Source organism: Scomber japonicus, chromosome 14, assembly GCF_027409825.1.
Source record: "Scomber japonicus isolate fScoJap1 chromosome 14, fScoJap1.pri, whole genome shotgun sequence".
NCBI lineage: Eukaryota > Metazoa > Chordata > Actinopteri > Scombriformes > Scombridae > Scomber > Scomber japonicus.
The window spans coordinates 703757-721256 of record NC_070591.1 but is presented as its reverse complement, the minus strand read 5'-3'; the positions used below and the strand labels follow the sequence as shown (position 1 = coordinate 721256).

The 17500-nt window shown below is 42.3% G+C and overlaps 1 protein-coding gene across 1 annotated transcript in view; it reads left to right on the top strand.

Annotated features, from left to right (window-relative positions):
- Window positions 1-4015: 4015 nt before the first annotated feature.
- The window catches only part of acss1 (acyl-CoA synthetase short chain family member 1), a 26604-nt gene continuing 13119 nt past the window's right edge, over window positions 4016-17500 (top strand). The window contains exons 1-7 of the mRNA XM_053333512.1: window positions 4016-4288; window positions 4910-5234; window positions 9375-9471; window positions 12060-12259; window positions 13384-13559; window positions 15870-16022; window positions 17021-17168. Of these exons, the coding sequence (XP_053189487.1) occupies window positions 4016-4288; window positions 4910-5234; window positions 9375-9471; window positions 12060-12259; window positions 13384-13559; window positions 15870-16022; window positions 17021-17168 (1372 nt within the window). The remainder of the gene's footprint in view (window positions 4289-4909; window positions 5235-9374; window positions 9472-12059; window positions 12260-13383; window positions 13560-15869; window positions 16023-17020; window positions 17169-17500) is intronic.

The window sequence follows — 17500 nt, the reverse complement described above, 5'->3', positions numbered from 1 at the left end:
CTGATGAGTGAATGTCTCTGTTTCTGCAGTAATGATGTGTTCATGACTCTCAGCACTTTATTTCCTCTATGTACTTGAGTGAAATCAGCAGAGGAAACACACTTGATAGTAAAAGTGTGTGCAGGTGTGTGAGCTTGGAGCTCAGTGTGTTCACTCCAACACGTTAACATGAGAGCTGAAAGGAAGCAAGCTACGCTGCACAGCTGTTCCACTTCTGGTCTGAACAGGACTGAAGTCCCTGCTGCTCTTTATACTGGATGTGCTGCATCACTGACTGACAGCTGATCAAGTGAGTCTCACTAAACACTCATTTATCTCCTCTGTTCTTTCTTCTTCTCTCATCAGATGGAGGTGATCTCTCAGAGTGAGAGTGAACATCCAGGAGTGTTGAGAGAGGATCAGCTGGATCCTGATGATCCATCTGGAGTCTGATCTGGATTGTGTCGTCTTCACTTAAGTCTCTTAACTGACTCCAAACTGAACAGTTATCTCTGGATTTAGCTGAAGTCAGCACTTTACAGATTAGTTCTACATGAGCTGTACATGAGTTTTTATCCTGTGTGGAGCTTCAGCTTCATGTTTAACATCTATTTTTATTGTAGTTATTTTTCTGTCTTTGTGTTTAAATGACTCATATCTGATTGAATCTGAGTTCTTTGTTTTGGAACCACTGGACCAGTTTATATCATGCTTTATACTAAATCTCCATTATTCTTATCATTTATTATTCATTCCTTTAAAGTTTAGTGTTTAATGGACCCATTAACTTGTGTTTTCTTTAGATATTCTGAGTTTTCTTCATTCTTTAAAGGTGTAGTTCACATTTCCTGACGTGTGGTTGTATGATGTATTATAACAGTCAGTGTATTAGCTGCAGTAGGTTTGGGTCAGCTGTCAGTCAGTTAGAAGCAGGAGGACGAAACTCATCACTGATTTCTCCCGTCTTTAAAATGTTCGTACACCCGGCTCAGAGTTTCTGTCGAGGTTTGTATTTTCATCATCAGGTCTGAATTTGGCTCAATGAAGTGATGTAACACAGTGTCCATTGGTGTAACCAGTTAATTATTCATTAAAATCTGATGGAGGAAAATAGATTAGAACTAAAATCTGGAATAAATATAATCCTATTTTAGCAAAGCAACACTTTGGTTTTAACTAATTTTACATAATTTGTCACAAATTATTTAGTCCAGTCCTCCTCTATATTGACTAATTGCTTTAAAATTTAAATGTAGAAATACTCCAAAAACATTTATATTCATTTTATGTCATTATTAGTATAAGTCCACTTAAATACACAGTAGGTGATCCAATATTTTGTGGTTACACCATTTGACATTTTCAGGAGCATTCAGTCTGACTTTTGGTAAAAAATGGTGCAAATGTCATTTAAATGATATAAAAGCAACAAAAATACTAAAAGTAAATCTTGTATTAATATATTAATGATATTGAGGCGTAACCTCCATGATGTCTTGCTGCATCAGTCTGAATTTATCTGCTGCTGTTTTAACCTGATGCTGCTTTTAAAACTAGTTTAACTGATTTATGAATTCATCATCTTACCAACACTTATTAGTTATTTTGAAAACCTCTTTTAATAGTCAGTATGAAAAGGAGGGACCTCTTTACTGTTCATATATTTTCATATTTTTGAATCATCTTCCAACCGTTATTTGTCTCTTTCTTTCAGCCTGGTTTTGTGGGTATGCAGCAGTAATAAATGAGACCCTTGCTGCTGTTCATCTCCTCATGGTTAACATTATATTGAAGTGATTCAGCAGCTGGTTCATATCTGAGTAGAAAAAAACACTATAAAATCAGCGTATTGCTCCTTTAATAGATCGATGTGATGTTTTGGTTGTTTGGATCATTAGAAGTCATGCAGCTGATTAATTCACTTGTACAAACACAAAGGTGGATTTATGACGGATGCATCCTTTAATCTGACCTCTGGGCTGCAAAACAGGATGAAAAACAATGTGAGCTTAAAGACGCCGGCGGCTGGATTACAGAGAGGAGACATCATTATCATCCTAAATGGGAATTATCCTCCAATCAGATTAAAGTATGAAAACAGCAGTTATAGATATTCATGTGAGAGAAGAAGAAGCAGATCAGAACTGAAGGAAAAACATCATCATCATCATCACCATCACCATCATCATCATCATCATCATCATCATCATCCAATCACATCCAGAGTCTGTGAGATGATGTGTGACAGTTTGGACAAATGGAGTCAGGCTTGAATTAGCCTAGCTTAGCATAAAGACTGGAAACAGAGGGAAACTGCTAGCCTGGCTCTGAGACTGATCAACACGTTTCTCTCACTGTCACCAAGACGCTTTAAATTAGATATAAAAAGGAATAAAATGTTTTACTATTATTGTTCTTATTGTTTTTCAAACTTATTATTTATTGTTATTATTTTCACTTGCTGCAGTAATAATGCACATTTATCCATTTTGGGACTAATAATGGAATATCTTATCTTATAACTTATGAATATAAATATCTTTGTATTTCACCAAACTGATAAAGATGAAATATATTTGTCCACTCTCAGCCCTTCTATGATTTAAATATTGTTTTTGTATTAGACTAGAAATGAGTTTTTGTGATCATTTAAAGTGTAACTAGATGATCTGTGATCTGATCTGCAGGTATTAACGTGATTATTAATGTCACCAGTCTGACAAACAATCAACAAACTACTAATCTGCTTCAAGCAGCATGAAAAACAGTGATTTATATATATATATATATATATATATTTATTTAGATTAATAAACCTGCTGCAGCTGCTGTGTTGGCCTGCAGGGGGCAGCAGCCAGCGGAGCAGGACTCTGATGTTCTGATTTTATTTATAATATTTATAATATTCAGGTTTTATCTGATTGTCAACAAACTAATCTTCTTATTTTTGATGTGTGAAGTTTAAATCTGTGATAAAAATGAAACCAGCTTCATATTTTAATTCATAAAACAGTAAATAATGATTTTAAAGTGACACTTTGACACTTTTTAAACATAGAATGTACAAAGACCTTTACATTAATGTGTTTGAATTAGACTTTTTAAAATAAACATTATAAATAAATAAATACAAACTCTGCTGGAGTTTGTATTTCTTTGTTTGTTTCAGGCTGAACATCCAGCTGATTCTTTTCATTCTTATAATGATAAAATATTTTGTCAGCTGGTGAATCAGAATCATCTTTACTGACAGAAATAAACAGATAATACATATGAACAGATGTTTGTATCAAAGGTAATTTATGGTTTTATGAAACTTGAGAAGATTATGAAGAAATGTGTTCAACATATTTAAAACATAAAGAGAGGAGCAGACAGATTAATGCTTAAATATAAATTATATACATATATACATAGATGGGCTGTATGTATACAGTATATCTCTGGTTTAATTACAGCAAAGACAAAATGAAGAAGCTTCAGGTTTCATTCACAATAATGTTTAAGTTTTAAAGATGGACGAGTGCTGGTCACATGTTTGTTTCTAACAGTGTGTCTCCTCTCATGCTGTGAGGAGGTTAACGTACAGATTCATGACTCGGTTCAATAAATCCAAAAATGAAGTCATGATGTTTCTAGCCCAGCCTACACATCAGGACTGATTCTAGGATCAGACATTTAGGAGGCTCAGCTCTTAATGAGAATGTGACATACACTAGTGGTCAGACCTCTGCTATATGACACATTTCACTGGATAACGTAAATTACAACAAGAAATAAAGTCACTTTATCCTGGTGGAGGTGTTTTTGCGTCCCAGTGACCCTGGGAGCGGTGTTGTTGGGGGCATTAGTCCCTGGTCTCCCAAACTGATCCCAGGTGAGGGGCTAAGAAGGATTCAAAGAACCTCAGATGAAGCAGCATCGCAGGGCTACAGGACCCTCTCCCGGAGAGTCCCTAGCTGAGAGAGCTTTCACCCAGAGATGCTGAAGGCTCTGAACATTGTGGGGCAGACCTGGAGGTCAGGGACAGTGACCCATGGACTGGCAGACCGGATTGGTGGTCCCCATTTTTAAAACAGGGGACCGGAGGGTGTGTGCTAACTATCAGGATCACACTACTCAGCCTCCAGGAGAAGCTGCTGCTGAAAGGCTCCGGCTGAATGTTGAATCTGATTCAGGAGGAGCGATGTGGATTCTGGCCGTGGAACAGTGGACCAGCTCTTCACCCTGCAGGATCCTGGAGGGGTCATGGGAGTTCACACATCCAGTCTACATGTCAGGCTTAGGGCCGTGTCCCTCGGCGGACCTTGTGGGAGGAGTTATGGGAGTTTGGAGTACCAGGGTCTCTGCTGCGAGCCACTACTGCATGTCTGCATATCATCATTAAAGAGTTCGGTTTAGACGTGCTCTATGTGTGAAGAGCCTTGAGATGACTTTTGTTGTGATTCTAAGATAGTTAATGAACCCTTTTATCTCATCTCTAACAGACAGGCTCCCAAAATAATTAAAGTCATAAAATACAATAGTGGTTTGTTCATTTTTAGGTGTCCTGAGATGAAATGTATCATCAGTGCTTCACACAGTGAGAGTAAATCCTCCTCTTGTTTCAGGAACACTGGATCTGTTTTAACCCTGAATATATTTATACTGTCTGTCCTTCTATTGACTTTATTTTATTTTATCTTTTTGTTTGTATGTGGACCTGTTTCATTCATCAATCAATTAATTAATTCATTCATTCATTCAGCAGGTGTGAATGGTGACGTCAAATCAGGCCCCACGTGTTTGCCAGCTGTAGTATTTTGGCACTAATGTGCTTCCATACACACAGACACCTGAGGGCACCTGAGAGGTGTGTGTATGTGTGTGTGTGTGAGGTGTGTGAGTGAGGTGTGTGAGTGAGGTGTGTCAGTCTCTCTCCTGCTCTCAGAGGATCAACATGGCTGTGAGCTTCAGCAGCAGACCGGGACTCTTCCTCCTGAGCCGCTGCCGGACCGGACCGGTACTCCACCGGTGCCTCTCCTCCTCTTCCTCCTCACCAACCTCACCAACACCACCGGGCACGTGGAGCTCGCAGCTGTCCCAGCTGTCGTACCGGGAGCTGTACCGGCTGTCGGTCACGGACCCGGATCGGTTCTGGGGCTCCGCCGCCACTGACAGGCTCCGGTGGGTGAAACCGTTCCACCGGGTCCGGGACTGTGAGCTCCGCAGCGGGAGGATCAGCTGGTTTCTGGGAGGGAAGCTCAACGTGTCCGGTGAGAGTTGATCAGTAAGAGTCATCATGTGGTGACAGAGATATGGAAGTAAAACAGCTGATATTTAACATAAAGAGAATAAATGATCACATGGAGCAGCGCGCGCTTCAACGTGCACCAGCTCATTTAACTTTCATAGCTGTAATAAAACTTCTACAGCAGCTTTAAAACTTCACTGGATCACATTTATTATGTTTGCAGAGTTTAAAAATCAATAAAAAAAGAAGAAGTGACAAATAAGAACATGTTAGTGTAAAAGTCATGAAGGTGACCTCTGGTGACCCCAGCAGCTGAGTTTCTACTATTCTAGGAGTCAGTGATAATAAATGTTGGTGAGATGATGAATCAATAAATCAGTTAAACTAGTTATAAAAGCAGCATCAGGTTAAAACAGCAGCAGATAAATTCAGACTGATGCAGCAAGACAGCATGGAGGTTACGCTTCAATATCATTAATATATTAATCCAAGATTTACATTTAGTACTTTTGTTGCTTTTATATCATTTAAATGACAAAAACTCTACAATTCAACATCAGTCAGTTGAAGCTAAACTCTCAGTACACATGGAGATAATTTACTACTGTTCAGTATAATAATAATTAGAGCATTAACTCTACAGAGCAAAATAGCAAAATCTATTTCTGTTATATTACCATTAAATAAAAGCAAATCATTTATATTGTATGATTTATACACATTTTTCATATTGCTGATGCTGTCTACTATATTTATATTTATATATGAATAAATATACAAACCATTAAAACATTCAGGGATGAAACCAAAAGAATCTAAATACAAATATTAGGGCTGTCAGCGTTAATCGCGATTAGATTAATGTAATCCATAACACGTTAATTTTTTTAAATCTCATTTTAATGTTGCAAGCCTTTTTGTCCCTTCTACTCCCCCGTAGACGGCTCCTCTAGCTGTAGCGCTATGCTTTGAAGTGGCCTCCTGCAGTAAACCTACCGCGCTGATGGAAAGTAAGAGAGCTACTGGACTTTTGAACGGCTTGTTTAACTTTAAAACACTTCCAGACGCTTCAGTTGACAAGTCAAAAGTAAAATGCAACGTGTGTCAAACGGAGTTTAACTACCACCGGAGTACGTGGAGTTTGAGTTAGCACCTCCACGCTAAACACCCAGGTGCAGCCAAGCCAGCCTCAGCTCCACCAAAGGACCATTTTGGAGTGTGGGAGTCGCAGCAGAGCCGTGATTGATTCCCAGTTAAGACACTCTGGTAAGAAATGCTTTACATTATGGGCTTAAAACTGCCTTCAAATGTAAAATAAGAGGATTTTAAACATGCAATTCAAAACACCATTAATCGTGATTAACTATGGAAACTGCGATTAATCTCGATTTAAAATAATTAATCGCTTGACAGCCCTAGTAAATACTGAACATTAAATGTGGAGTAAATGAAGTATCTGACTCAGGCTGATGGAGGTTCAGGTTATTAACTCCTTCCTGTCAGACAGGCTGATGGAGGTTCAGGTTATTAACTCCTTCCTGTCAGACGGGCTGATGGAGGTTCAGGTTATTAACTCCTTCCTGTCAGACGGGCTGATGGAGGTTCAGGTTATTAACTCCTTCCTGTCAGACGGGCTGATGGAGGTTCAGGTTATTAACTCCTTCCTGTCAGACGGGCTGATGGAGGTTCAGGTTATTAACTCCTTCCTGTCAGACGGGCTGATGGAGGTTCAGGTTATTAACTCCTTCCTGTCAGACGGGCTGATGGAGATTCAGGTTATTAACTCCTTCCTGTCAGACGGGCTGATGGAGGTTCAGGTTATTAACTCCTTCCTGTCAGACAGGCTGATGGAGGTTCAGGTTATTAACTCCTTCCTGTCAGACGGGCTGATGGAGGTGTGTTCAGGTTATTAACTCCTTCCTGTCAGACGGGCTGATGGAGGTTCAGGTTATTAACTCCTTCCTGTCAGACGGGCTGATGGAGGTTCAGGTTATTAACTCCTTCCTGTCAGACGGGCTGATGGAGGTGTGTTCAGGTTATTAACTCCTTCCTGTCAGACGGGCTGATGGAGGTTCAGGTTATTAACTCCTTCCTGTCAGACGGGCTGATGGAGGTTCAGGTTATTAACTCCTTCCTGTCAGACGGGCTGATGGAGGTTCAGGTTATTAACTCCTTCCTGTCAGACGGGCTGATGGAGGTGTGTTCAGGGTGTTCAGGGTGTATGTGACCTCATTCTCTCTCTTCATCCTCCTCTGTTGTTTTTCTGTCTCTGATAATAATCCAATAATATTCTAATAACGGCCGCTGGATGATTTGTGTCCTATCAGATCTTCTTCTTGTTACATAAATGACTTTAGTGAAGCGGCTGCGTGACTCTAACAGGATCTACGGCTTTAAATCCCAACGTTCAATCAGACCATGTGTCACTTTGACACGATGACGTCATCGGCCTGGTCTCAGGCTCAGAGACTCGTCTTCAGTGGAAACAGTGATCAACGTTTCATAAACCAGATGATTAATAATCAGTGTGATTCATAAAGATTCAACATTTAAGGAGTTTATTGTTATTATGCAGTAAAAACAGGAAGTTCAGACGATGTGATGACAAACACAAGACGATGAGAAAAGACAAAAAGAATACATTAAACTAGATCAGAGGAGTCAAACTCATCTTCATTCAAGGGCCACATAATTTAATCTCACGTGGGCCGCATCATTAAAAAAATGGAAGGCAGGAAGGAAGGAAGGAAGGAAGGACAGATAGAAGGAAGAAAGGAAGGAAAAGAAGGAGGAGAAGGAAGAGTAGACAGGAATGAAAGACGGAATGAATGAAGGAAAGAAGGAAGGGAGATGGAAGGAAGGAAAGAAGGAAGAAAAAGAAGACAGAAAGGAAGGAAGGGAGGAATAAGGAAAGTGGGCCGGGTCAGACCCCTCGGCAGGCCGGATCTGGCCCACGGGCCGCATGTTTGACATCCCTGAACTAGATAAAAATGAGCGTTGACAAAGACATCTGATAGTTATTATTATTATGGTTTATTTATAATAATAATATAATAATATATAATATAAGGACAGATATAATATACAGGCTAAGTATCACAGTGTTAATGCACATTTGCAACAGAAGGACTTTTGTGAAAATAAGAGAAATTGAAAAATAAAACAACTTTTTTTATAATAAATAATATTTTTTTGGTAATTTTTTTAAATGTGATAATTTAATCCTCTTCATGTTCATATGTGACAGTAAACTGAATATCTTCTGACTCTGAGAGAAATCATCATTTATAAAACTATTAACTGTCAACTCAACAACCTTCATCTGATAGAACTTCTTGTTTTAATCTATATATTTTATTTCTATACGCAACAAATCACAACAAAATTTATCTTTATGCATTTTTCATAAAGAGCAGATTGAGACTGAACTCTAATTTAATTTATTAAACATTTAAACACATTAATTAACTGTGATCATGTGATAGTGATGTCATCAGGATTATCTCAGATTACACATATTTAACAGTCAAGTCTTTGAAGGGTCAGAGATTTTATAATATATAATGAATCTGTAAGTAGATGTTATTATAATTCATTCTCTCTCTCTCTCTCTCTGTCTCTCTCTGTCTCTGTCTGTCTCTTGTCTCTCTCTCTCTCTCTCTCTCTCTCTCTCTCTCTCTCTCTCTCTCTGTGTGTGTGTCTCTTGTCTCTCTCTCTCTCTCTCTCTCTCTCTCTCTGTCTCTCTCTCTGTGTCTCTCTCTCTCTCTCTCTCTCTCTCTGTGTCTCTCTCTCTCTCTCTCTCTCTCTCTCTGTGTCTCTCTCTCTCTCTCTCTCTGTCTGTCTCTTGTCTCTCTCTCTCTCTGCCTCTCTCTCTCTCTGTCTCTGTCTCTCTGTCTCTCTCTCTCTCTCTTTCTCTGTCTCTGTCTCTCTGTGTCTCTCTCTCTCTCTCTCTGTGTCTCTCTCTCTCTCTGCCTCTCTCTCTCTGTCTCTTGTCTCTCTCTCTCTCTCTGTCTCTGTCTCTCTGTGTCTCTCTCTCTCTCTCTCTGTGTCTCTCTCTCTCTCTCTCTGTGTCTCTCTCTCTCTCTCTCTGTGTCTCTCTCTCTCTCTCTCTCTCTCTCTCTGTGTCTCTCTCTGTCTCTCTCTCTCTCTCTCTCTCTCTCAGTAAACTGTCTGGACGTCCATGTAGAGAAACATCCGGACCGTGTGGCTCTGATCTGGGAGCGAGATGAACCTGGCACTGAGGTGAAAGTCACCTACAGGTAGGCTGGCTGCGTCCTCCCTGTACGCCGACGACACCAACGTTTATCTTATCAACACACGGCAGCATTATCTCTGCCAGAGCAGAGAACGTCACATCTAGAAATAGGTCAGAAACAACTCTGATAACAAGTCCTTAACACTCCTGTTGTCCTCGAGGCAAGGAAGGAAGGGAGGGAGGAAGGAAGGAAGAAAGGGAGGGAGGGAGGGAGGGAGGAAGGAAGGAAGGAAGGAAGAAAGAAACGAAGGAAGGAAGGGAGGAAAAAAGGATGGAAAGGAAGGAAGGAAGGAACGAACGAAGGAAAGGAAGGAAGGAAGGAAGGTAGGAGGGAGAGAGGGAGAGAGGGAGAAAGGAAAAGAGGAAGGGAGAAAAGAAGGACAGAGGAAAGAAGGAAGGGAGGAAGGTGGGGGGAGGGAGGGAAGCAGGGAGGAAGGAAGGAAGAAACGAAGGAAAGGAGGGAGGAAGGAAGGGAGGAAAGAAGGAAGGAAAGGAGGAAGGAAGGAAGGAAGGAGTCAAAATGGATGTTGACTTCGTTGTTATGGAAACACTCAAGAGTTGAGACCCGAGCTGTTCATGTTCACTAACAGAGCGTGTGAATATTTTCTCTCTTAACTGAACCCAAATCCCTCTTCAGATGTGACTTTATGTAATAATAATAACTTTATTTAGTAGAGCGCCTTTCATGAAACCCAAGGTTGCTTCACAATAACAAGAAACACATTTAGCTAAAGCCTGCAGGAACAACAGAGATTTAAAAGAGTCTAGAGTTGGTGCTAGGCGAATGTTAGGAGGGAGCGAGTTCCACAGTGGAGGAGCTACCACACTGAAGGCCCTGCTCCCAAAGGTTTGCCTTCTGGGGGGGGGGGTGTCAGCCCGTCTGACCATGAAGGGTGGTAGACATGGAGAAGGTCCGTTAAGTACTGGGGAGCAACGCTATGAAGAGATTTATAGGTGAGGAGAAGAAGTTTAAAAGTGATGCAGAACTTAACAGGAAGCCAGTGCAGCTGTTTGAGTGTGTGTGTGTGTGTGTGTGTGTGTGGGGGGGGGGGGGGTGATGTGCTGCCAGGGTTTAGTTCCAGTGAGAACTCATGTAATTCTCATTAAAGATAAACGACCGGTTCATGCTGCCCTCTACTGCTGAGAAACCATCACAACATGTGCATTATCTTAATTTAAATATCAGATGTAAGATGTGAACCTGACAAACAGCTGAGCAGGATCAAAGCGTTGTCCTTTCTGATTCACTGCTGAGGTTTGGAGTTAGAGTTAGAGGTGTTCCTTCTTCATTTAACAGCAGATTTCTCTCCTGGATAGGAAAGAAAAGCAAAATGTTCCCTGAATGCCTCACATGCAGGCCATTGGTAGACGTTACAATTCACCGACGCTCCATGAACGCCTCACACAGAATATCTGGAGACAGTTTAGAGTTGAGCTGAAATCCTGGACATTAAAGTCCATAATACATACTAACCTGTAAATAACACATCTTTACTCTAATAAACCATCTATATGAACGGCCTCAGTTGCCTTAAGAAAGATTCGATAAATCGTCCCAGAAGTACAAAGTCTTCACAGACGGCGCTGTCAGTTTGGGGTTACCGGGGTTACCATGGTTACGAGTCAGTTATCTCTAGTGTGACTCAACAGGAAGATCAGAAGACTTGACTGTGAGTGACGAGCAGAAATAAGCAACAGTAGTGTGTTTTATTGAAGAGTTCAATGTCGTATTCTGCAATGTTCATACTTGGATGGATCTGGTTCCTCTGGTGGGCCGGATCTGGATCCTGTGGTGGGCCGGATCTGGATCCTCTGGTGGGCCGGATCTGGCTCCTCTGGTGGGCCAGATCTGGTTCCTCTGGTGGGCCGGATCTGGATCCTCTGGTGGGCCAGATCTGGGCCATGGACCGTATGTTTGACACCTCTGCTCTAACCCTTTTCACTACAGATGTAATCCCATCTCTGACCACAGTGTTTATATTTCTGCTCATTGAATCCAGAAGAAGCAGCAGGATCCAGTTCTGTAGTTCTTTATCAGATATTTTATAGACTTCTTAAGAACTGCTCGTCTTCGGTTTCCCAACAGTTGACCTGCCAGCCATGAAGAAGATCTAATGAATGATTCTAAAGATAAGAACAGGACAAACATACAGACAGACTTGTGTAGGTCATTTAGTGAGAAGCAGCACAGATGTGAGTCACATTCTTATTACTGAGCAGTGAGTTTGTAGTGCTGATAAGACTCAGACAGCAGCAGCGTTAATCTCTCCTGACTCTGCTGGTGGACTTTAAACTTAACTGATCATGTGACCTGTTATAGTCATATGATTTATTTCAGGTCAGGTTTTATTAGAAAGGTGTTGTTATGTTCATACAGTAAACTTCTTTAAGTTGTGAATTCATGTGTGAAAAAAAGGTACTGACTAGTTATTAGTTCAGTTTTGGTCGTAAATGATGGAACTGATGTGAATGTCCTGCAGAGACGATAATGATAATAAAAATGATAATAATAATAATAATAATAAAATAATAATGATAACAAATGATAATAATAGTAGTAAAGCTGGGGTCTTGCTGGTGTCTGTCCCACAGGGAACTGCTGGAGACCACCTGCCGCTTAGCCAACACCCTGAAGAGCCATGGGATCCAGAAAGGTGACACGGTGGCCATCTACATGCCCGTGTCGCCGCTGGCGGTGGCGGCCATGTTGGCGTGTGCACGTATCGGTGCGGTGCACACGGTGGTGTTTGCTGGCTTCAGCTCCGACGCTCTGGCAGGACGGATCCAGGACGGTGAGCAGAGTCCGGACCGCTTCAACCTGAGAGCCTTAAAGAGAAAGGAGCTCAAAGTGGCTGCATGAAGGACCAGCAGAGGATTAATAAGAGTTCTTAACTGGAAATCATGTAAAGATATTCCAGTAGAGACTCAGAATATTAATATAGAGCTGCAGATGTGGAGAATATGAGTTAATGAATCTTATGATGAGCTGTGTGTCTGCTGCTCAGACTGCAGATAGAGATCAGTAACTGTGACTCTGACTGTAAAGTGTCTGCAGCTCTGAGTGGAATCAGTGCAGGTCTGACCTGCTGCTTTGTGTTGTGGAAACAGTCTCTGCTTCATAAAACCACAACATGACATTTACACAGCTGACTGAGCAGCACAGCAGCAGAGCATGATGGGTAATGAGCAGTTTGAGGTAAAGAACTGCAGAAATAATTAACAGTGTGAAGTCAGACTTCATTCATCTGAATATAATATATAATGCAGTATTATAGTGATGTAGTATGCAGTATTACAGTAAAAGTACTGCAGTATTATAGTGATGTAGTATGCAGTATTACAGTAAAAGTACTGCAGTATTATAGTGATGTAGTATGCAGTATTACAGTAAAAGTACTGCAGTATTATAGTGATGTAGTATGCAGTATTACAGTAAAAGTACTGCAGTATTATAGTGATGTAGTATGCAGTATTACAGTAAAAGTACTGCAGTATTATAGTGATGTAGTATGCAGTATTACAGTAAAAGTACTGCAGTATTATAGTGATGTAGTATGCAGTATTACAGTAAAAGTACTGCAGTATTATAGTGATGTAGTATGCAGTATTACAGTAAAAGTACTGCAGTATTATAGTGATGTAGTATGCAGTATTACAGTAATAACTAAGCTGGGTATGTAAAGGTTTACAGCAGTAAAGAGTTCAAAGGTTGATTCAGACAGCAGACACACAGTTATACACAAAGACAATCTGCTTTAAAGGAACCGTCCAACAGTGAAACAAATAAAACTATAAAATCATCAGTTTGATTTTAGTTGTGTGTTTTTATCCTCTAGTTCAGATTTTACATCATAAATATGACTGAACAGTTTGTGTGTGTGTGCGTGTGCGTGTGTGTGTGTGTGTGTGTGTGTAGCTCAGTGTAAAGCAGTGGTCACATGTAATCAAGGCGTACGCGGCGGCCGGCTCATCGATCTGAAGTCGACCGTAGAAGCAGCGGTGAAGAACTGTCCAAGTGTCCAACATGTGTTTGTCTCTCAGAGGACAGAAATCCCGGCTGTGATGGGACCTCTGGACGTCCCTCTGGAGGAGGTAACACACACACACACACACACACACAAACTCTGAGTTATTTACACATGGTGGAAATTAGTGACGAGATCAGCTTCAGTCACAGTATGAACCTCAAGCATCTAGTAGTTGTAGCGGGTGGAGGTGGTAGGACCCTACCCAGGGAGCAGTTTGAAAAAGTCTTTATTATAGTCCAGCAGGTAACTGAACAGGTACAGAGGGAACGTGTAGAGCAACAGGCAGGACTCTCAGGGTCACTGAAGACAGAGTTGGCAGCAGGTACGATAATGCCAGTAGCACTCACTGAGTCGAGGTGTACAACAAGGCAGGAGTCTCTGGACTCTAACAGGATCGAAGCCGGAAGACACAGGAACAGGCGATACGAGGTCAGGGACAGAAGGCTGGTGTGTTGACCAGGGTAGATACGAGGAGAGGAGGTCCCCCCTCATAGTCAAGCAGGAGGCTGGTAGCCAAGGTGGCGCATGGCGGAACCTCTTTGAAGACGGGACCCCTCTGGAGACTGGGCAGGAGGCCGAAAGGTTGAGACAGGAATCTGAGCGGGAACCCCCAGTGGCCGGCGACGGAGGCAGAACCTGAGGCCAGACCCCTCTGGAGGCCATCGGCAAAGGTAGAGACATAGGCCGGATCCTTCCGGTGGCCGGGGACGGAGGTTGAACCAGGAACCCTGTGGAGGTCAGCATCCAAGACCCCTTGTCCGCACACTGGGCCCAAGAGGATGAGGGAGTTGGACCACGGGGAGCTCAGGCGCTGTGGGTGGCTTAGAACCAGGCGAGTCCAAGGCAGAGTCTGAGGCAGGCTGCTCGTCGGCAGAGTCCAGAGCTGGGGGTTGCTGCACGCCAGCAGGGACAGGAGCAGGAGGTATATGGCGCAGACCAGTAGCCTGAGTTCGTACACTGATTACAGCCGCCAACTGTTGGACCTGCAATGCCATTGCAGTTAGTGCCTTTGCTCGGGCATCAAAAGACTGTTTAGTTGGAGCATGAATGGCATTTAGGGTGGTGTCTCTCATGGATGCCCTTTAATCTATCCAGGAAGCTCACTGGTGTGAGGTTACGCGCTGGGTCCATGGTTGGCCAGATCGTACTGTAACGGGTGGAGGTGGAAGGACCCAGCTGCAGCACAGAACCAGGGAGCAGTTTGAAAAAGTCTTTATTATAGTCCAGCAGGTAATGTAGAAGCAGATGTGTGTGTATCAGAAGTGAGAATAAGGAAAACACCAGTAGAGGCGAAAGGTTAGTTTAGTAGATTTCTCAACAGGCCTTACCATGTTTATTACATCAACTCTTTGTTGTTGTTTTTCACCATGTCTAACATTTCCAGGGAAATCTGGCCACCACCACTAAAGAATAGGATTCCAGGAACTGAATATTAGCCTGAACATGCCAGGTCAACTTGACCTGGTGCACGCACACCATGACGCACGACACCACACGCAATCAATGGTATAAATGGTCTGTAAGGGCGCGCCTCGGGGCTGTTTTGCCGTTCGTTGGTCTATCGTTGCTGTTTGTATTGAATATCTGCAATAAAGATCCCAGTTGGCTGTTCGACGACTTCTGTTCTCCGTCTCATATTTAAAGATTACTGAAGTTAGGTAATTGTGCAGATTTACTATATAATTGGCGTCACTCCAGTTGTCCACTCCAGATTTACTATAGTAACTGAACAGGTACAGAGGGAACGTGTAGAGCAACAGGCAGGACTCAGGATCACTGAAGACAGAGTTGGCAGCAGGTACGATAATGCCAGTAGCACTCACTGAGTCGAGGTGTACAACAAGGCAGGAGTCTCTGGACTCTAACAGGATCGAAGCTGGAGGACGCCACACAGCCACAGGCAGACAGGAACAGGCAGACGGGAACAGGCGGACAGGAACAGGCGATACTCGAGGTCAGGGACAGAAGGCTGGTGTGTTGACCGGGGTAGATATGAGGAGAGGAGGTCCAAGGCAAGTAGGGTCGAAACCAGGAAAACAGTCCGTGAATAAGTGCTGGAAGGTCTGACATGAAGCTAATGCAAAATGACGATCTGGCAAACAGTGAGAGGACAACAGTTTATATACAGGCCGATTACAGATGAGCTGCAGCTGAGAGTCCAGCTGATTACACAGTTAACTGATGAGGAGGATGATTAGCAGGAGAAGAGCAGAACAGACTGTGGCAGTAGTAGAATTAGTATTATTAGTATAATGAATATAATTAGATATTAAAGGTAGGTATTGTAGTATAATGAGTATAATTAGATATTAAAGGTAGGTATTGTAGTATAATGAATATAATCAGATATTAAAGGTAGGTATTATGTGTGCAGGTGATGACTCAGCAGTCTCCAGTTTGTCCTGCGGAGCCTCTGGACAGTGAAGATCTTCTGTTTCTTCTCTACACATCAGGAAGCACCGGGAAACCTAAAGGCATCGTCCACACACAGGCTGGATACCTGCTGTATGCAGCACTCACACACCAGGTACACACACACACACACACACACGCAGGCTGGATACCTGCTGTATGCAGCACTCACACACCAGGTACACACACACACACACACACACACACACACACACGCAGGCTGGATACCTGCTATGTATATATATGTGTGTATATAAATATAGTAATGATATAAGCTGATGAGTAGAAGGAAGCAGCAGAGTGTGAAGGGTCTCTAACTGGTGAAGCTGTAATTAGAGTTGAATGAGGACATGAAGACAAAGCAGGACAGTTACACAACATCCCAACAACAACACGTCTGTCCTCTGAGCGGCCAGGACGAGGAAGAGGAGGAGGATGAAGAGGATGAAGAGGACGCAGCCCTGAGGCCAAATCTGCCCCACAAATCCACAAATTAGCTTTTTTAGTGATTGACAGGCAGAAACAGCTGCTTCCTGTCTGAGAAAAACATCTCTGCTGAATAATTCTCACTGCTAATTTATAAACAGCTTAGAGTTCAGCTGCTTTATCTGGGACAGACAACAAGAGCTGGACACACGCCAGAGACACACTGAGAGACACACAGAGACACACTGAGCCTGAGACACACTGAGAGAGACACTGAGACACACTGAGCCAGATACACACTGAGAGACACTGAGACACACTGAGACACACACTGAGCCAGAGACACACTGAGAGACACACTGAGACACACTGAGAGACACACTGAGCCAGAGACACACTGAGAGACACTGAGAGACAAACTCTTCAAAATAAAGGAACAAACTCTTCAAAATAAAGGAACACACTCTAGAAAGAACAAACTCTTCAAAATAAAGAAAAATGTCAAAAATGTCACCAAGAGTTGGTTCTTTTATTTTGAAGAGTTTGTCCCTTTATTTTGAAGAGTTTGTTCCTTTATTTTGAAGAGTTTGGTCACGTTAGTTAGAAACTGAAACAAAGATTAATAACATCGATAATGTTTAGTTTTTTATATTGTGAAGGAGATAATTCTTCTTCCTGTCGTTGCAGTACGTGTTTGGTTACCGTGACGGCGACGTGTTCGGCTGCGTGGCGGACGTCGGCTGGATAACGGGACACACATACGTCGTTTACGGGCCGCTGTGTAACGGCGCCACCACCGTGCTGTTCGAAAGCACACCGGTCTACCCGAACCCAGGTACGCTCGCCTGCTCACTGACAGGAAGTGGTCATCTGCACCTTTAAAATGATGATGTCATTAAAATATACGGGTCAATACAGTCAATCACCTCAATGATTAAAACAGCTGTAGTTTCTCCTTCAGATGAATCGAGAATCTTTCAAACTGTCCCACAGATACACTATTTTATTTAAAGTGTTTTATGTTTAAAGACTGTGTAAAGTGAGTTCAGACATTTTCTTCTAAACACATTAAATAGGTCATAAATGTATTTCTAAAAAAGGTGTAAAAAGCATTTCAACCATTTAGATTTGAATTGTGGAGCTAGGATTAGCATAAACCCGCCCTGC